At 38.5% G+C, this 21479-nt stretch overlaps 1 protein-coding gene across 3 annotated transcripts in view; it reads left to right on the top strand.

The window, feature by feature from the left end:
• The first annotated feature begins 2346 nt into the window (after nt 1-2346).
• The window catches only part of LOC143030923 (uncharacterized), a 311312-nt gene continuing 292179 nt past the window's right edge, over nt 2347-21479 (top strand). The window contains exons 1-3 of one of the 3 annotated variants that reach the window (XM_076194185.1): nt 2347-2443; nt 8168-8268; nt 13069-13353. In XM_076194185.1, the coding sequence (XP_076050300.1) occupies nt 8177-8268; nt 13069-13353 (377 nt within the window). In that variant the 5' untranslated portion in view covers nt 2347-2443; nt 8168-8176. The other 2 variants (XM_076194184.1, XM_076194186.1) reach the window with 2 other exon arrangements.

The following is a 21479-nucleotide window of genomic DNA, read 5'->3' as shown; positions in this document are numbered from 1 at the left end:
GACCATAAATGCAATACAAATTCAACATAGGAAAAATCAATACAAAATATGGAGCATATTCGTATATAAACTAAACAGAAAAGACATTTATAAGATATATAAGCAGTTTGATCTAACGAATAAGTGCAGATCATGAGAATAGATAGAGAATATAGAATAAATAGATAATCTAGAATAAATTGAAATGTACATGATCCCCTTCGACAGTTGAAACAATAACAATTATCCAGACTTCGTCGAAACTGATTCAGAAGCATTTTAGCTCTATAATCGTTATTATTGATTTAATTGACTTTTGATTAATTAATTAAGCAATGTTTTTTATTTATTTATCAACCCATTCATTCATTCGCTCAGGGGAATGTACTAGCTGAACGGACGTCTGGAAGAACTGTTCAAATTCGCAAGTCAGTGCATGACGTCATTAAAGAATACGGTCTTAAATCCCTCCCAAGCCCCAAGAGGCTTTTATGTCTAACCAACTCGCAGAGCGGGTAGTGGCTCAAGTGTTCAAATATATCTACTTATCTGCTTACTTATAATCATTTATGTTTTAATTTGTTATACTGCGTCTGAACTTGTAAGTATGCTTTTCCATTGTAATCCATTTGGTATAACAATCTGAACTGCGAAGGAATGGAACCTAGTCTGTTTGCTACGGATAGGGAATAAAAAAAAACGGGAATGTTTTTTTCGAACATGCTCGTAACGGTACATTTTGTATATTGAGTGTATTACTTTCAAATAAACCGCGCCAGCGACAGTCCTGTACTCTAGCGGAGAATTCATGGAGGCTAAATTTGAGCGGGAATTTGTAGAGGAAGATTCCTCCATGTAATGAACAATAAAATGAAAAAAAAAAAAATGACGCTGTTATTGTAGTTCTAGATTATGGCGACGAGGATGTGATTATTCAGTGTTTCTACTCTTTCTCTCTCGAAAGGTGACGCGATTTTCATCGTCCTGTAATACAATTCCTCTGTTTACCTGGCCATCAAACTTTTTCTGTCCAAGTCTTTCTTTTCGCTAACAAAGCCTTAGTGTCCTTCACGAGCCAACAGTTCCTTATAACTTTCAATTCTTGTCTATGGAACTTTATGCCATTCCACGAATTTGTAAAAGGTTGTTTGCGCTCTTATTGAATTCGAATAACAATGACAAAGTGACTTTCAAGATAAATTGAGAAGAAAAAACGGAGTCCACTTCAGTATGTGTCAAATTCTCGCGCGCAGCATAAGCTGTCAAATGTACGATGTAACACACCACTCGCATTATAAAATCACTGCTGTATTGCTCGTTCTATTTTATTCTGAGTAATAGTAAACACAGAAAATGTGATCAAACCAGTTCACAGAATCCGGGGGTAACTCATGCACAACTACGACGCCTACATTGGCATCATCGTACTTCAGTGGTTAAAACATCATGATCATCCGGCCAGCACTATATGCAGTACAGGTACTTTGATGTTTGAAAAAAATTATGATTTATAACACTGCAGTTTGTAATACTACTATTACTACTACTACTTCTACTACTACTACTACTACCACTACCACTGCTGCTGCTGATAATAATAATATAATAGTAATAATAATAATAATAATAATAATAATAATAATAATAATAATAATAATAATAATAATAATAGTGATAATAATAATAATAATGATAATAATAATAATGATATTAATAATAATTGTAATTATAATAATAATTCTTATTAAAGGAGAACATAATACGAGAAAAAAATCTGCAAATTACATAGTAAACTAACCCTGCCATTTTATTGCGTATCAAGATTGTACCCATGAATTTATCTACAGATAAACCATAGTGCGCGATATGTCAGGGTATTAAGTTAAACGACTTAAATTAGTAACTAACTCACTGATGTGGTAAGAGTTTATTCATGTGAACAACTACTGTGCAACTCGCACAGTCCCTGACTTCCATTCCATTCCAGTTGACGTCGGGCGATTATATTCAACTTTCGGAATGTTATCATTGCGAAATTATAAAAGAAGGAAGTCTTATTCTGTATAATGATGATTTATCTTTTAGATTAGGAGAGATACCTCTTGCAAAAATTGCCTATGGCAGAATAAAAACCACAAAAATAGACCGACTTTCTTGTGTCATTCACCTTACTCGACAGTTTCGGTTTCAGTAGCCAGAAGAAAGTCAGTAAAGTGATCACCAGACATGAATAAATGGAGGCATTGTGGTAATTTTAATGACAAAAAAGAAGTTAGGTTTACAAAATATGTTTACGGCAATTGGAATACTTTATACATAGTCAAATTTATAAGAATAAAGAGATCAGAGCAATCGTTCACCCTGTCAGTTTCGTCTGTCAAATACATGTTTACAAAAAGATTGGGAACAGTATACTACTGTGGCTGGTGATCATCGGATTGGGTTCGTTTCGCTCTTCGTTGATGTGAGTGGTATTGATTTATAATACACATACGGAAAGGTGTGCAACAGCTAGGAAGACGTAGTTTCTTGCGTCAGCTTGAGTCACCAATCAGGGTATTTGTCACTGGAAAGAACGAAATGATATAACTTCGAGAAGTCCGTACTACATTTGTCATAATTTTCGGTGAGAAAAGTAAACATTTGCTGTGTGTATAGGTATCATATTTGTATTTTCTTTTATTTCTATGCTTTGAAATATGATATTGCTATTTGTGATGTTTTTCACTGAATGATAGAACAGTGCTGAGAGCCTGGATACGTACTTTGACGAATTTTCGTAAAGCTGTCAGCGAAATTAAATAATGACAGCAGAAATTTAGGAGTTATTTTTCTTACTGTGACTGTCTTATAGAAATAATAGAAGTAAAATTGCTACTATTTCTCATTCAACCTATTCAGCAACAATGTCAAACGTTCCCACATTCCTGATGATAGTAATAGGTGAAATAAGTATTTATGGTGGTGGGATGGGGGCCAAAAATTGGGGATGGAGGAGGAAGGTTGGTTACTTAATTCACAATTGTAGTACAGAAAAATCAACAATTGTGTAAATTTTGAGTAGATTTCCAGAAAACATGTAAATAAAACAAAATAACCACAACCATTTTGTAATATTTCATTGCTTAAATAACTAAAAAATTCCCATCTTTTTTGGGAGAGGGAGGGAGGGGACTTTTATACACAATTGTGGCATACAAATAAACTAATGCCCCAGGTCTCACTTGGAGGAGACCCATGGATGGCTCACAGGTAACTGGTAGTGACCATTAGGCGGGTCTTAGAAAACTCAGGAAATAGATATTGTGTTGTTGCTAGGAATTGTTAGCATAGTAGGGTAGAGTAGGATTAGGTGTTCAGTGTCTTACTTAGTTACTTAGTAGAATCTAGAGCAGTGTTTCTCAACCAGGGTTCCCCAGAACCCTAAGGTTTTGCCAAAGGTCCCTAAGGGTTCCGCGAGAACAAGTGAGATGAGCTAATGCACTTTTGATTTTTTATTCAATTTCATGTAAGTAAAATAATTAAACACGCATGACATATTCATGGTTATTATAATAATGTAATATAGACATCATCCTATCTAACCTGTTATTACAATGAAAAGAAAACGAGAAAGATATGGTCTATGTGGTTTTTTTTTTGCACAGGGGTTCCTTGAAACATGCAATTTATTTTCAAGGTTACGCAAGGGTAAAAAGGTTGAAAAACACTGATCTAGAGGTCTTCCTCAAAGCTGTGGTAGTCTTTCACTTCTGCCAGCATGGGTATCTTCCTTCTGGACTGGCACTGAGTTGGAGGTTGCCCTGCAGTACACTGAGTAGTCAGGCATAGGAACCTTATCAGGTCCTTGGGTATTTGTCGAGATCATTCTTGAATCTAATATTGGAGTAGCCTGTACCTGTGGGATTTCTTGTGTTCTTTGGGAGTGCAGTGAATAGTATTGGGCCATTGTGGGGGAGACTGGTGTCAAGAAGAGTTGTGATTTTTTTTCTTGTGTTCTTTGGGAGTGCAGTGAATAGTATTGGGCCATTGTTGTTGTTGTTGTTGTTGTTGTTGTTGTCGTTCCCTAGACTGTCTGTCCGAGCAGTCCCGATTGGGCCATTGTGGGGGAGACTGGTGTCAAGAAGAGTTGTGATTTTTTCTGGGGCTAATGTGGGAAGAGAATGAATTTGGCAATGGTGTCCTGTATGGGCATTTGTTCTGGCTTATATTCGTATAGATGTAGGGTCAGGCACCAGCTTTTCTAATACCATCCACACATATATGATGTGGCATATCTCTTTTCTCTCAAGCACTCCCAGTAGTTAAGGCAGTACATTTTTAGGAATGCACACCTATGCGATATAGCAATAGAAAATTAATGATTGATTTTGTAAATTATAATATATCAACGTAATATGCATTTTTTCTTGGCAGGCATTAATAACAAAAAAGTTGCTAAAATGAAGTTGCAACAGGTGAATGATACACCATGTTTATTTTGATAGATGCCAAGGTCAAAGAAATGAAAGGATAAATTTATCTATTCTAGCCTAACCTAACTTACGTAACTTAAGCTGTATTTAGTAATGTGGTACCTCTAACTCTTAAGATCAGCTGGGTCGTCATCATTGTCACAGATGCTGACAACCTGATTAACCCATTCAACTCCGATGACAAGATGTCTTGTCATTTGGTCAAATAAAACAAAAAATCATAATAAAACAACAAAATGTTTGATGATCAAACAGCACCAGAAAAATATGACGTCATCAGTCCTCCTCGAAGAGGAGGACTGACGACGTCATATTTTTCTGGTGCTGTTTGATCATCAAACATTTTGTTGTTTTATTATGATTTTTTGTTTTATTTGACCAAATGACAAGACATCTTGTCATCGGAGTTGAATGGGTTAAGTACTTGATTGGACTGTGGGGAACAGAATTGTTGCGTAGTTTAGAGGAAGCCCTATTGTCTTTGTAACAGCACTTATTTACGTCACCTGGAACTGGAGAACACCTGGTGCACAGCATGAAAGCCATCGTGTAAATGACATTGACTGGACTGGACAGACAACAACATGGTGTCTCATCTCAGTGCTATCTTCACAGCTTCGTTTAGTTGTGTATTTGCTTTTAGCATTTTTTTTTTTTCCGCCAAGAAAAATGTATATTACGTTGATGTATTATAATTTACAAAATGATTAATTTTCTAATGCTCTATCGCATATGTGTGCACTTCTAGAAAAAATACCATTAAGGCCCTTCATTGATATCATTTTTCTTGGGAAGATCCTCTGTTCTGACTCCAGTAGTTGTATTTCCTTTCTTCTGGGGAGGCCAGAGCTGGCAACAGTAGTTGAGTATTGTGTATAGTGGTTGCATCAAGGGCATTTTGATTCTGTGGCCAAACTTATTCTGCATTGGCACTACCTTAGATGTGCTTGGTGACCTGAACACAAGTGTGACATTGTGGTTCTTACTTCTCATGAGAGGAATGCATGCATGATGTCTACGGGTGGTTGTAGTTGAGTACTGAGTTTGGTGGTCTGTCTTGAAGAGCTTGGTTAGTGATCTGAGTGTGAATATATGGATTCTTTTTCTTCTTTATGGGAACCTACAGGGGCTTTTCATGGGTGGCATGATTTGCAGGTGCTGAGAGAGGGAATTAAGGGTTTGGGACAGGATTTGGACTTGGAATGGGATTAGGATAAGGGTTTAGAGCGGGGTCAGAATTAGGGTCAGAACTGGGATTAGGATTGAGGAGAGGGAGGTAGTGATGGGTGATCTTATTTCTAAAAGTATCAAGACTGGGACTATTAACTATGTATTTACCTAGTTGTATTTTACGGGAAGGGGAGCTACGCTTGTGGTGTCCCGCCTTTATATCTTGCAATGTCTAGTTTGCTCTTAAATTCATGAATGGTTTTTGCATACACTATTTTTTCATCCAGTTTGTTCCAAGTGTCCACCACTCTATGTGGAAAACTGTTCTTCTTCAGATCTCTTCTATAACTGTTTTTTGAGTTTCTTTCCATGTCCTTTTGTGTTTTTCTTGTCCCAATTTAACAAGTCCTCTCTATCAAGTATTTCTGTGCCCTTCATGATTCTATAGATGGTCAGTAGGTCACCTCTCTCTCTTCTTTGCTCCAGAGTTTGTACTTCCAATTTACCCAGTCTCTCCTCATATGACAAGTTTGAAAGTGTAGGAGCCATTTTTGTGGTTGCTCTCTGGATTCTTTCTATTTTCTTTATATTCTTTTTGGTACTGGGTGACCACAATGTCGCCGCATATTCTAGTCTAGGCCTTATCAGTGTGACTAATATTTATTGAATAATTTCTTTGTCCAAGTATGTAAATGCCACTTTTATTGATCTCAGCAAGTTATAGGATTCTCCTACAATTTTGTTTATTTGTTTATCATAGGACAAGTCGTTTGAGATCTGTTATGTGGTACAAGTGGTAGGTTGCTGAATATGTTTGAGTGTCAAGCTGCTGGGTATAGTATTTATGTTCAGCTGGTGGTGTGTGTATGACATAAGGAGATGGTTGAGTGGGATTGAGAGCTCTAGCCTAGAACTAGGCACCTGTCAATTGTATATGATATTCTTTTGGTGAGGATTTTAGTTTTTGTGTACAAGTGTCCTTTTTGAGCTGATTTTGGTTCATCATGTCATTACTTGCAATGCTTTATTCTGTATGTTTTTTGAAATGTGTGTTTTGATTATTGCTGGGAATCATACTGTGGAAGATGAGTTGGATGTGGCTCTTATGAGTGATATACATACATATACCAAAGGCTTTTTCCCCCTACATGGGGGGGTAGCCAAAAAGAAAAAGGCATAGAAACCACTCCCACCCATTCCATTTCCTATATATTCCACTCCCCTCCACCCTCCTCCCTCCCTCTCATCTTGGCACCTCCTGGATGACGGGTCATCCCTGCATCCTGTCCACTGCCCTGGGTCAGAAGCAGTGTCACAAGACACAGCACATCCACAGCAAGGCCGCTTCATAAATTCGGCGACCCCCCCCTCTCCATCCCCTCATGCAGAAAAGGAGAAGACAGGGAGAAATCCCTTCAGGCTGCGTAATTTTTTTTTTTTTTTTTTTCTCGTACATTCTTCCTCACCCCCCATCCCCCACCCACTTCCCCCTCATGCATCACAGCATCATCTATACACAACTCCTCTCCATTCACCTCTATCTCCTGTCCTCTCCTGTCCTTCCTCCACAGACATTCCTCTCTTTTGTAATGCCCCTTTCACCCCATCCATCCATCTCATCCTAGGACGCCCCCTCATATTCACTCCTTCCACCTCTGCCTTCCACACTTCTTTTACTAATCTTTCTTCACTCATTCTTTCCATGTGTCCAAACCATCCTAATACCCTTTCATCAACCCTATCTCCCAGCTCCCTTTCCACCCCTGTTCTCCTCCTCACCTCCTCATTTCTCACTCTATCATACTTCTCAGACATTTCATCTCAAACCCATTCAAACTCCTTCTCTCTTCCTCTCTCATGTTCCATGTTTCTGCTTCGTACAATGCTGTTGGTACAATCACTCCTTCATATAACCTCCTCTTAGCATCCATTCCCAGATGTCAGTAATTAAAATAAACAGTAATTAAAATTTACTTCTGTTGTCCAAAAACATAGGTTTATTTTCTTGTTGCTTTTTCACTGTTAGATATTTGATACATGGGTATCAAAAGTGAGGCCTAGATTATATTGAATCTAACTAGTTTAAAATCATAGTCAGTATCTAGTTCATTCAGTAGCAGGCCCAGCAAGAGAGGGGGCAAGAGGGAGCCAGTGTCCTGGGGCCTAGGTGTCTAGTGGGCCAGGGAAGATTAAGGACACAACCAAGGTTTTGTACAGCAAGATTTTTTTGTTTTTTCTCCTATAAAGTTGTCAACATGGATTAGCCACTTTTTCTTGGCTTGCTTCCCCCCCCCCCCCATCGGTAGTACCCTTTTGATTGATGAGGCATTGGAAATGAGGGGGGAATTGGCAGAATCATTCAATAAAGTTGAAGTTTAGAGCAACAGCTTTATGTAATATCTTACCACTTGAAATGGCTGCACTAAACCTTAGTTAATTGAAGAAATGTGTGCATTTTCTGGTTTTTGTTTTGATTATATTCATCACAGCATCTATGTCTTAGGTTTTTACAGTATGTCATTAATGGTATTATTTTTGTTTAGTTCAACTTTATGTTAAGTTTTGTCACTTGGAAGTGGAGACCCTATTTGCTGCCCCAGGGACTGCAATGGCTCTCAGTGCCCCTGTTCAGCACACTAATGAGGTTAGCATATTTTTGACATTGGAATAGGAGATTGTGAACTAGATACTATGATTTTAAGCTAATTAGTTTTAATATTACTTCTGTCTTCACATGTCACCCTGTAAATGACTTACTGTTATACCTTGAAGAGGAATTATTAAAACTATTATTGAGTAGATTATTGTGTGTTGTAAATTCTCATTTTTTTCTTAATGGTGAAATCTATGTGCAAAACTTTGATGTGGCTATGGAAAACCCATTGTCCCCAGTAACCTTAAATTGGAGTTTTTTAAGAGAGAATTATTGCCTAGGATTTTTCCCCATATAGTTGTGTGGAAAATATATGATCATGATATTTTGTGTCTATGGCTGGTTGATTAAATGATGTGGTCCCTTTTCATATTCACCACTGAGGTAGAAATAGATAATATGTTGCCATTTTTTGATATTCTGATACAAAGGAATGAAAGATATATTAAGTATGTTGTTTTTTTGGAAACATACTAATGTTCTGTCGTATGTTCATTTTTACTTGGCTCGTCATAAAAAAACTAAACTTTCTGGTTTTATTTTTATGTTCCATAGAGCTTACAGGATCTGCCATCCTGAATTTTTGGATGATGACCATCAAGCTTGAAATATCCAAAACATTTTGTAGGCATTTCCCATAACAAGGCTATCAAGTCTTAGCATAATACCTCACAGGAGAGGAGGAATTTTGTATTAAGAACCTTTTGGTTTTTCCTTTTCATGAAAGTCTGGTAAGACTGCCTAATACTTGAGGAGTTTAAGATCAATGTTACTTTTAAGAACAGAAGTACTATTGAAAATATCCATATTAGAAATTCACCAGGTGATACTGAAGGTTGTATATACTTCATTCCTTGTCTACAGTGCAATAAATCCTACATTGGGCAAACTGACAAAGACCTAAAGACAATTGTATTATGAGAGGTGGCCAAATGTCCAGTGGTGTTTTTGTCCAAGTGATTGACCATAATCATTCTATTGACTGGAATAACTTAAAGAAAATTATTTCCTGTAATTCCTTGTTGGAAAATATTATTGAATGAGTCACATTAAGCATTCATTTGATTATAAACTTAACTTTGAGATTGTATAAGTTTGATAATTTCATCATAAAGAAAAGTATTGAATGTTCTACTTCCCTAGGCACTTGCCATCATGTGTGATGATGATATCTTGTGTGACCTTTTCCATAAAATCTTACCATAATTCCTATCAGGAGTATTTTTTTGTCTGACTTGTGTGATGGAGTATTTTGTGTGACCTTTCCATGCTCCTTAATATGTCTTCATCTATTTGGTATGTATATTGCTCTATCACTATCACTTTGTATTCCCTGATGATGTCATATAATTGATGAATATGTTCAGACTACATTTCTTATTTCCCAGTGATTTTCTGGGAAAAAAAAAATATATATATATGTATAGTTCTGAAAATGACCTAGGAGTAATTATCACCAAAGACATGTACCCAGACAAGCAGATCAACAAAATAGTCTGAGAAACCTACAATTTACTAAGATCAATAAAGGTGGCTTTTAATTGGATGAAGTAATGGTGAAAAAAAAATATTAATCACACTGATAAGACCAAGATTGGAGTACACTGTAGCACTATAGACACCCAGTACAAAAAAAGAGATATAAGGGAATTAGAAAGAATCCAAAGAGCAACGACAAAGATGGCCCCAACACTTTCAAAATTGACATATGAACAAAGATTGTCTAAACTGGAACTACCAACCCTGGAACAAAGAAGAGAAAGGCAATCTATTGCCCATTTACAGAATCATAAAAGCCATGGAAGTCCTTGACAGAGAAGACTTATTAAAGTGTGATAAAAGAAAAACAAGGGGACACAAAAAGAAACTCAAAAAGGATGGTTATAGAAGAGATCTGAAAAAACAACAACAACAATAGAGTGGTGGATGTCTGGAACAAATTGGATGAAACAGTAGTGTGTGCAAACACCATACAAGAATTTAAGAACAACCTAGATGTTGTGAGATACTAAGACTGGTCACTATGAGCATAGTTGTTCTTCCTGTATAATACAACTAGGTAAATACAATGTGAGCCATGGTGTCAGCCGAGGCCTGCTTGGGTGAAACGCATGGCGAAACCAAGGGACAAAGTGACTAGGCACATCAACTCACCACATCTGCAGACCCTCAGGGTCTGCGGCACATTGACAGGAACCCATTAAACTCCGATGACAAGATGTCTTGTCATTTGGTCAAATAAAACAAAAAATCATAAAACACCAAAATGTTTGATCAAACACCAGAAAAATATGACGTCAGTCCTCGCTTCGCTCGCGAGCGAAGCGAGGACTGACGTCATATTTTTCTGGTGTTTGATCAAACATTTTGGTGTTTTATGATTTTTTGTTTTATTTGACCAAATGACAAGACATCTTGTCATCGGAGTTTAATGGGTTAATGTCCATCACTGGGAGTGTACATCCAATGGCCATCTGAAGTGTATCATGAGCCATTGGATAAAAAAGACTTGTTTCTATTATCTTTGTGTAGTAGTAGAGCTTGCGTTAGGATTAGAAATGGAGAGAGTGAATGGTTTGAGGTAAAGGTGGGACTTCGTCAGGGATGTGTTATGTCACCCTGGCTGTTCAATCTTTACATGGATGGGGTGGTGCGAGAGGTGAATGCAAGAGTAGTGGGTCAGGGGTTGGAGATGATTAAAGAAAATGGAGAAAAGTGGGAGGTGAGCCAGCTGTTGTTTGCTGACGACACTGCACTTGTAGCAGGATCAGAGGAGGGATTGAGGAAGTTAAATGGAAGGGGTTAATGACAGAGTTTGAGAAGGTGTGTGAAAGAGGGAAGCTGAAGATATATGTGGGCAAAAGTAAGGTGATGAGATGTACAAGGGGAGAGAGTGACAGTAGGCTGGAAGTGAGCATTAAAGGTGAGAAACTGAAGGAAGTGGATAGTTTTAGATACTTGGGTGCGAATGTGACAGGAAAGGGAGGAGTGGGGGTGGAAGTAGAATGTAGATTGAGAGAAGCAAGTAAATGCCTTGGTGGACTAAAAAGTGTAATGAGAAATCGACATCTGGGAATGGATGCTAAGAGGAGGTTATATGAAGGAGTGATTGTGCCAACAGCAATGTACGGGGCAGAAACATGGAACATGAGAGAGGAAGAGAGAAGGAGTTTGAATGTGTTTGAGATGAAATGTCTGAGAAGTATGATAGGGGTTACTAGGCTAGATAGAGTGAGAAATGAGGAGGAGAGCAGGGGTGGAAAGGGAGCTGGGAGATAGGATTGATGAAAGATTAGTAAAAGAAGTATGGAAGGCAGAGGTGGAAGGAGTGAATATGAGGGGACGTCCTAGGATGAGATGGATGGCTGGGGTGAAAGGGGCTTTACAAAAGAGAGGAATGTCTGTAGAGGAAGGACGGGAGAGGACAGAAGATAGGGGTGAATGGAGAAGGGTTGTGTATAGATGATGCTGTGATGCATGAGGGGGAGTGGGTGGGGGATGGGGAGTGAAGAAGTATGTATGAAAAAAAAATTCTGACGCAGCCCGAAGGGATTTCTCCCCGTCTTCTCCTTTTCTGCATGAGGGGATGGAGAGGGGGGGTTGCCAAATTTATGAAGTGGCCTTGCTGTGGATGTGCTGTGTTTTGTGACACTGCTTCTGACCCAGGGCAGTGGACAGGATGCAGGGATGACCTGTCATCCAGGAGGTGCCAAGATAGGAGGGTGGAGGGGAGTGGAATATATGGGAAATGAAATGGGTGGGAGTGATTTCTATGCCTTTTTCTTTTTGGCTACCCCCCCGTGTAAGAGGGAAAAAGCCTTTGGTATATGTATGTATGTATGTATATATTATTTCTGTAATTTTATTTTTATTGTACCATTTTGAGTTTGTGTATGTCCCCCTTTTGTGTCAACCAACTATGTGAGGGTGTCCTCAAATTATTTTCTGCCATAAAAGGGATCCTTGGTTTGAAAAAAGTTTGAGAACCCTTGCCATACATGAATTTGAAGCTTGGTATGGTAAATTGGAGAGTGGGAGACGGGACCCTATGAGCATTGCTCTATTCCTGTACATGTTAGGTAAATATTTATACACAGATCATTAAACAGGCACTCCACAATAGACTACCAAATTCTGTACTTACCAAACTTGCCCAGAAATCAACCCAGCAGAGAAAAAAAAAAATCCCAAATCAAGTGAGAATTACATTGGGCTACTCATGTTTAGATCGCCACCCTGCATTAAATTAGTACCAATTCAGAATCGGCCAAGCAAAAGACACCAGTTGCCCCAGATGCAGCCACAACACAGAAGACAAATAACACCTTATATTACATTGCCCTTCTCTTCACCAAGTGAATTAACCCATTCAACTCTGATGACAAGATGTCTTGTCATTTGGTCAAATAAAGCAAAAAATCATAATAAAACAACAAAATGTTTGATGATCAAACAGATCATCAAACATTTTGTTGTTTTATTATGATTTTTTGTTTTATTTGACCAAATGGCAAGACATCTTGTCATCGGAGTTGAATGGGTTAAAAGATAAATTGGTGGCTGTGGGCACCTGCAAGAGAGAACCAGGGCAACAGATTGCTTAATTATATATTGCATCAGTATGCCATAAAAGTGCATGCAAATTATTTGTGATTATTTACATTTTCATGAACAAGTTCTTGTCCACATCTGTGAAAATGTATACAGCTGTATGTAATTGCTTACAAATTTTATGTACAAGTTCTTATCTGTTACCAAATGTGTTCATTAGTTCACTTTGTTTTGCATCAGATGGGTTACTGACTATATGATGACCAGTGAGGCGGCACCACCAGATGCAGAGACCCAACTGCGGGACCTCTTCAATAGTTGTGTCACTGTAGTCAGGCCTATCACATCACTGTCGGAAGCTGCACCAACACCAGCAACAGTAACAACACCATTACAGCCAGTGAAAGGAGGTGTAGTTGGAAGTGTTTGTGGTACCTTGACAGATGCTGGACTGGTACAGTTATGTGGAAAATTGCAGCTAGACTGTGCAGTGGGACAATTAAAATGCATCTTGCAACGTAACAGGTGAGTAGCAGAACCAGCATTTTTTCTTTTTTAATAATATGAATGTAACTCCTTATTTTTATTTCCTTTCTGTCTCTCTTCTCTCCATTTCCATATACCTCACCCTTGTCTTCTCATCCCATCCTGCTCAATGTACCCCCCCTATACTCCTTCCCCTCTCAATTTTTTCTCCCCCTAATTTGTCATTCTCCTTCTTTTTTTCTTCCCCTTCCTACTCTTTGTTATTCCTCCACTCACTTTCTCTTCCTGCATTTCCCCATAAATGGTAGACTTCTGTTTGCATATAATTGTAAGCAGTACAATGTATTTCCCTAATTGTAGTATACAGGAAAAAAGTAGTGCTTGTGGGGTCCTGTTTCCAGTTTGTCATGACCAGCTTCAAATTCATGTAGGATTAACATGTTCTATATCCTTATTCTCCAGTTTTCATACTTTGATTTGAATTCACACAAAAATAGAGAAGACAAGGAGAAATCCCCTCAGGCCATGTCAATTTGTTGCCCAATCACAGCTATTCTTCACTCACATCTGTCTCTGACCCCTCTCCCTTCCCTGCTCAACAGACATTCCCCTTTTATTCAAGTCTCCCTTCACCCTATCCATCCATCTCATTCTTGGTCTTTCCCTCAATTTCATTCCATCCACCTGTACTTTCCACACTTTTTTGCAAGTCTTTTCTCACTCGTTCTTTCCTTGTGCCCAATTCATCCCAATATTCTTTCATAAGCTCTATCTGCTAGCTCCCTTTCCACCCTGCTCTCATCCTCACCTCATTTCTCATGCTTTCCATTCTCATAATACCCACCATACTTCTCAAACTTTTGATTTCAAACACATTTAGATTTCTCCTTTCTGCCTCCCATAAACTTCAAATCTGTCCCATACAGTGTATTAAGCACCCCTTCATACAACCATCTCTTTGCGTCCATCCCCCATTTCTCATGACACTTTTCATTCCCCCAATACATTTACTTGTTTCCCTCAGTATAGTCTACCACCCCACTCTTCCATTCCCTTCTACATGTAACCCTAGATATTTTAAATTATCCACTTTGTCTAGCCTCAGTCCTTTCAGACTCCTCCAACATACTGTCATCCTCACCCTTGTACATCTCATCACCATGTTTTTACTTGCACTTAATTTCAATTTCCATCTATGATCACATAACCTCCCAAACTCTGTCATTGATACATATTTTAATCTTGGATAGATCAAAGTTTTTTCATCATCTCATCCATATAGTGAAAAGCCACTTTAAAGTGGTGCAGCAGTCAATGTGTCTCTCACACATATATAGGAGGGATACAAGGGAACCTACTAAAATGGATGGAGGACTTCCTGTTTGGTAGAAAGATGAGCATAGTGCTCAGAGAAAAATATTCAGACTGGAAAGAGGTGTTCAGTGGAGTACTGCAAGATGTATTGGCTCCAATAATGTTTGCTATTTATGTGAATGACATGGATGATGATGTGAAATGTTACATGAGCTTCTTTGCAGACGATGCCAAACTGTTAAGGAAAGTAAAAACTGAAAAGGATTGCGAATCACTGCAGGAAGACCTGAATAAGGTATGGAACTGGAGTCAGAAATGGGAAGTGGACTTCAATATTAACAAGTGTAGCATATCCATTTTGGAAAAAGCAAAAACAGAATATCAGGACAATATAAAATTGGAACCAAGGAGGTAAAAAAGGAGAGATCTGAAAAAGATTTGGGTGTAATTATCTCAAACAACTTGTCCTATGACAAACAGATAAACAAAATTGTCAGAGAATCCTACAACATGCTAAGATCAATAAAAGTGGCATTTACAAATTTGGACAAAGAAAGATTAAAAAAATATTGGTCACACTGATAAGGCCTAGACTAGACTAGAATATGTGGCGACATTGTGGTCACCCAGTACCAAAAGGAATATAAAGAAAATAGAAAGAATCCCATTATTATAAAAAACAATATCATTTAATCAGAAGTTTGGATCAGGACTTTGATATTTCAAAACTTTCAATTTTTTTTCTTCAGTTCATATAATGAAATCAACTGAGTATATATTTTATGACACAAGCTTATTAAAAACAAATAAAAACAAATGACAATTACAAAGTAACTTACACATGTCACTTGCTAAGATCAATAAAATTGGCATTTGCATACTTGGACGAAGACATGGTAAAAAAAATATGGTTACATTGATAAGGCCTAGACTATGTGGCAACATTGTGGTCACCTAGTACCAAAAAGAATATAAAGAAAATAGAAAGAATCCAGAGAGCAGTAACAAAAATGGCACCTGCACTTGCGAACCTATCATATGAGGAGAGATTGGCTAAACTGGAGTTACCGATGCTGGAGCAAAGAAGAGAGAGAGGTGACCTATTGACCACCTACAGAATTGTGAAAGGCATAGAGATACTCGATAGAGAGGACTTACTAAACTGGGACAAGAGAAACACAAGAGGACATGGAAAGAAAATAAAAAAACATAGCTACAGAAGAGAACTGAAGAAAAACAGTTTTCCACATAGAGTAGTGGACACTTGGAACAAACTGGATAATGAAATAGTATGCACAAAAACCATTCATGAGTTTAAAAGCAAACTAGACACTGCGAGATACAAAGGCAGGACACCACGAGCATAGCTTCCCTTCCCACAAAATACAACTAGGTAAATACTAGGTAAATGTCAGAAATGACTGGATTTCCAGGATTTGGGTTTGTAGTCCAGGTTGCACTTCCCCACCAGCCCCGAGATATAGTCCCCCATCATTTTCTCATTGTAGTGGCCCAGGTACCTCTGCTCTATCTCCTTCACATCTTGGTGGAATCACTTGCCTTCCTCTTCTGAGTAGGCACCCATAACGTCCAAGGATTTGTCTTGGTGAGTGTCCAGCATATGAAGTTTAAGGGACATCCTGCATCCCATGGTGCCAAAAGCCTTTACCAGATCCTGCACCAGCTGCTATAGTTTTCAGCTCTGTGGTTGCTCAGGAAGCCCTTGACAACTGCTATGAAACAGTTTCATGCAGTTCTCTCAATCCTGAGCTTATTGGAGTACTTGGTAGACTCAAGCACCTTCTTTATCTGAGGTCCAACAGAAATATCACCTTTGATTTTGGCCTCAGATAACTTGGAAGAACTCAGGAAGGTGCTTAAAAGCAGCTGATTACTGGTTGAAAAACTTCACGAACTACTTCATCAACCCCAACTTAATGTGCATTGGCAGGATGAGCACAATCCAGTGGCTCCCACATGACATTCCAGGTCCCAGCTACAAATTCTGTTTGCTCCTCCCAGTTCTTCCTGTGGTAGTGGTCAGAGGTGGCTCTGCTGTCCCAAAGGCAGAGAAAGCATTGGAATTGATAAAGCCTCCCCAGAGACTAAGCAGAAAAGCCACCATCTTAAAAGTCTCCAGTGATTTCCCAATTGTACTGATTGTATTACAGAGCTTCCAGGGGGACTTTCACACTGTAGTGGTCTTCCTTCAGGCAGACTGAATGGGGTAGGGGCAGCATTGGGAACTTTTTTCCATTGTTGAGGAAGACAGCCATCAAACTTGTGGTAGAGCTGTCTATGAAGAGCTGCCACTCCTTAGGGACAGACAGCACCCCAGTAATGCCAAACAGTCCATGTGCATCATGACAGAAGCAGAGGCCATCTATAAGAGTGTAAAGACCTGAGAAAGGTTTGTGCCGACTTCTCTGACTTGTCACCTGCACCACCTTCTTGATCAAGTTCCACTTCTTCATCCTGGAGATGAATAGCAATGCATTGGAATTTGTCAGACCCATATCCCATACCAAGTCATATACTTCTTTTTGATTTGGGAAGTGAGGAACTCTCTCTAGTATCTCAGGCAGGTAAGGCAAGTTCTCAGCATCCATCTCCTCCTCTTCCTCAAAATACTTGTCTTGGACTTCACCTAGAGCAGGTGGCACTGGCACAGGTTATTTGGAGTAGTGAGGAATTGGAGCAATTGATGATGTGAGTGCTGGGTAATGCACAGCAGCAGCATTCTCTCCTTTCCACCGCTTACTAACATCCACCATGCAAAAAAAAAAAAAAAAAAAAAAAAGTTTGTGGAGTGGTCTGTAGGTTCTAACCAGAACTGTGGGTTGGAGAATTTCAGGAACCTTTTCTCACCTCGCAGCCACCCTTCCACTTCCTTCTAACAGTGCTCACATCATTAGTGAGGTGTCTAGGGCTTGTCTTGGTCCCCAACTGGCATCCCAAAGTACTTCTGGTAGGCATCACAAACCTTCACCAACATTTCCAAGGAGAATTTTTTGCCTCTCTTCTTTATATACTCACCACATATATAACAGAAGGATTGAGGGGGATGCCAACAGCTCCTTGAAGCCATCTGAAAATATAGAAACATATGCAATCAGAAAATATAGATCTGAATGATAAATTATAAAAATGTTAAATGAACATATATAAAATATGTAGGGTAATTCAGGCTATAGTCATTAAATTTTGAAAAATGGTTTTTAGCATCAATTGCACTAAAAGGTATGACATAAATTGGTTTTACTGCAATTATAAAATTTTATCAGGTTGAATGCATGTAGCAAGCTTAGAATTTTTACAAACCCAAACTGTTTAAAGCATTTTTTATTTATTTTTTTAAAATTTTATTTAGGACCTAAGTAACATAAAAAAAGTAATTACAAGCCAGGAACAGAGATTTTTTTTATTTATGTACTTGTTTATTTATTTATTTATTGTTACATGGTGTTATTGGGGCAAGCACTGAACCATGCTCTCCATCCTGACATCTTATCCTTTACTACTGTCCTCATGTTTCATCCCCCCAAAAAATCTTTCATCCATTCAAATAGTTTATATCTTGATCCTCCAGTGTTAGTCCCACAGAAGACAACTGTGATGTACTTCACCACAAGCCTTTTCTAGATGAAGGTACACACAGTCCACCCAGCCTCCCTACTCTTGCAGCATATCAATCTCTTGAGTAAAAGCTTTAAAGGTTTGATACTCGTGACCTTCTAGATTTGAAGCCAAACAGATTGTCTGTCAGAATGTTCATGTCTTCAAGATACCCATCGATCTTTCACAATCCTTTCTCGTAATTTCATGATTGTACTGGGCAGTGATAGCAACCTGTAGTTTAGTGGTACTTCACTATTTCTGCCCTCATCAATTCTATTCTATGCTTTTGCAGTCCTCCATCGTTCATTTGTTCCACATATTTTCAGTCTGTGGACTTGTATCCTCCAAGGTATCCAGCCATTGCCATAGGGTTAGTCCGTGAATTACTAGAATGATAGTAATAAGCATTGCTTTGAGTTTGACTTACTGGAAACCTGAAGCCCCATATTGTTTAATAAAGGTTTTGCCACCCCCTGGTATCTCTGGGAAGAAATGTATAAATGTCTGGCATTATTGTGGGTCTGTTTTTGTCACCAGCTCGTAGGTGGAGAGAAACAGTTGTCAGATGTCAGGTCTCTTTATATGAAAAATGTGCCTGGTTTGGAAAGCAAGTGGCAGCCTATAGGTGCTGGGTCTCCAAATGGAGGTGAAGGTATTAAGATTTCAAGGCAAAAGGGTGGGGAGATTATTCTCTCTAATGTCAGTCTCACAGGACCACCACAAGAGATACTCATTATTGGTCCCTCACTCAGAAAAGAAACTGTTATTGTGTACTTTTTAAGTATTGGGGAATACAAAATGACATGTTTTATGTCTTCCATGTGGTGTCTGGTGTAGGGACTATAGGAAGTGTTGTTTATGGCAGTGGACATAAATAAAGTCTTCAGTACTGTCTATTCCGAAATCCCAGGACAGTAGAAGAAGGAAAGAGGTTGACTGGCATGAGAATTTCTCACACATTGGGAAATTGGGGAAGGGAGATAGCTGCAGTTGGGAGCCAAAGTCCAGGAAACTTCAGGAACAAGTTGGGACCATGCTTGCTCCTTCCACTGCAAGCACGTAGTTTTGAAAGACTAGAGGAATGTGTTTCTCAGAAAAAGGGGGAGTGGGTGACAAACATGAGGTGTAAATCACAGGCCTAATCTATCACTTGACATTTATTATATTTTAAGCAGTCTCCACAATTCAAACATAGAAACAACATAATTGAGAAATTGTTTCACAGACACCAAATTTCTGAGAAAATTCATAATAATTTGTGAATCCAAGATAATGTACATAATGTACATGTGGTTGGAGAGGACCTTCCTAACTGACTTTGCGCACTCTAATACCTAAAGCTAAGATTATATCAATACTTATCATGACACATTTCTGTTCATCCCAGTAGTACTGTATTAAGTTTGTAGTATCCTTTGATAGGGAAATACTCTCAGACATATGGGATGTTGAAGATACACGATGGCAGACAATCCTTCGCCCAGGATTGTGTGTAAGCCGACTGCATTCAATCATCCACACATGGCTGGCAATGGTCGGCAGCTGGATCCTCTTAATTTCATACTTTGTTGTTCACAGAATTGACACTGTATCAAGCATTCTAAACACAAACTTCATCACACCAACTCATCAAAATGATTTGTAATAGTTGATAGTTGGGTGTTTGATTCAATTTTCAAACAGTTGCCATGTTCATATAGTCTCAACGAGTACATCCTCTGAGGATGCGTCTCCTTTGCTGGCAGAATGGGTACTGCCCGATGCGACACCTGAGGCAGTTAGGTAGGAAATGATGTGCTGTTTTTGGCAGGTGTTTTTCTGATCATTAATTCGCGTAAAGAATGTGGTGTGATGTCGGGGCAGAAGATGAGGTAATTCTAGTAATCATGTGAAATAATTACTAGTTAGAAGGAGAGGAACATATAATTCTAATTAACCTAATTTAAACTAGTCTAAACAAGAAGTGGCAAGTGCACAAGACAGTGTATGAAAAACAGCAGGATTTCCATTAAAACAATAAGGATAAGAACAAATGATGATACATTGGCAAAAAGGTTTAACACAAATGTAAAGGAATAATAATAATGACATAGTAAATAACTGAAATCAATAATTTGAGACATTTCAAAATAATAGGAACCTTTGAAGACTCAGCATGAAAGGTTCATGATGACAAACTTTGTACACTGAGATGGGGTGATTCCCGACTAAAATTGAGGATACTTAGACTCAGTAAGGCACTGTCAACAAAAGTTGTGGAGAAGAGGACTCACAAAGCTTTAACTTGCTTGAAAGGGGAGCAAAAATACAAAGAAGTAATCATTGGATGCTTTAACCCCTTCACTCTGGGCCAAAATCTACTGGGCAGCATTAGCTGCCAGACGTGCGATGTTGCGTCATAATACTCGCATTATAAAAAATAAAGTCACCACTGTATTGCTTGTTCTCTCTTTCACCTGTGAATTTTGATAACCATAGAAAATATGATGAAGCCAGTTTACAGAGTACGGGGGTCACGCAGGTACAACTACAATAAATATAATCAAGACGCCGACATCGGCATCCTCGCGTACCCACTTGCTCCTCATGACGCCTACGTAGGCATCATCGTATCGAAGGGGTTAAGACTTCCAACACTTTCACAAAGCTAAAGGGCTGAAAAGAAACGAAAATTGGAAAACAGTAGTGTGTCACAATGCCAAAGTTGTGACACTGTCTCCAGACAGGACTTTTATTTGTCATACTATTATAAACATTCATTCAATCAATTTGTCATTACGTGTAAACAGGAGATCGTAGCGATTTATCGCTACGATCTCCTGTTTACACGTAATGACAAATTGATTGAATGAATGTTTATAATAGTATGACAAATAAAAGTCCTGTCTGGAGACAGTGTCACAACTTTGGCATTGTGACACACTACTGTTTTCCAATTTTCGTTTCTTTTCAGCCCTTTAGCTATTACTTTCCTTTAGCTTTGTGAAAGTGTTGGTTAAACATGTAATATAATTTAGTTAATCTGTTGCCACTTCATACAGCCATCTCCTTGTGTTCATCTCCTGACACCTATTTCTAATGGCACTTTTCATTCTACAGATGCTTACTTGCTTCCCTTACTCTGTGATTTAGTTCCACCCCACTTCTCGGTTTCCTGCTATATGTGACCTCAAGTACCTAAAACAGTTAATTTTCTCTAGCCTCTCTTTAAGACTTACCTCTAATTCATTGCC

Source organism: Oratosquilla oratoria, chromosome 12 (assembly GCF_046742065.1).
Source record: "Oratosquilla oratoria isolate Oo_2021 chromosome 12, ASM4674206v1, whole genome shotgun sequence".
NCBI classification, from domain to species: domain Eukaryota; kingdom Metazoa; phylum Arthropoda; class Malacostraca; order Stomatopoda; family Squillidae; genus Oratosquilla; species Oratosquilla oratoria.
Note: the sequence above shows the minus strand (reverse complement) of the source record. Positions and strands in the feature narration are given on the sequence as shown.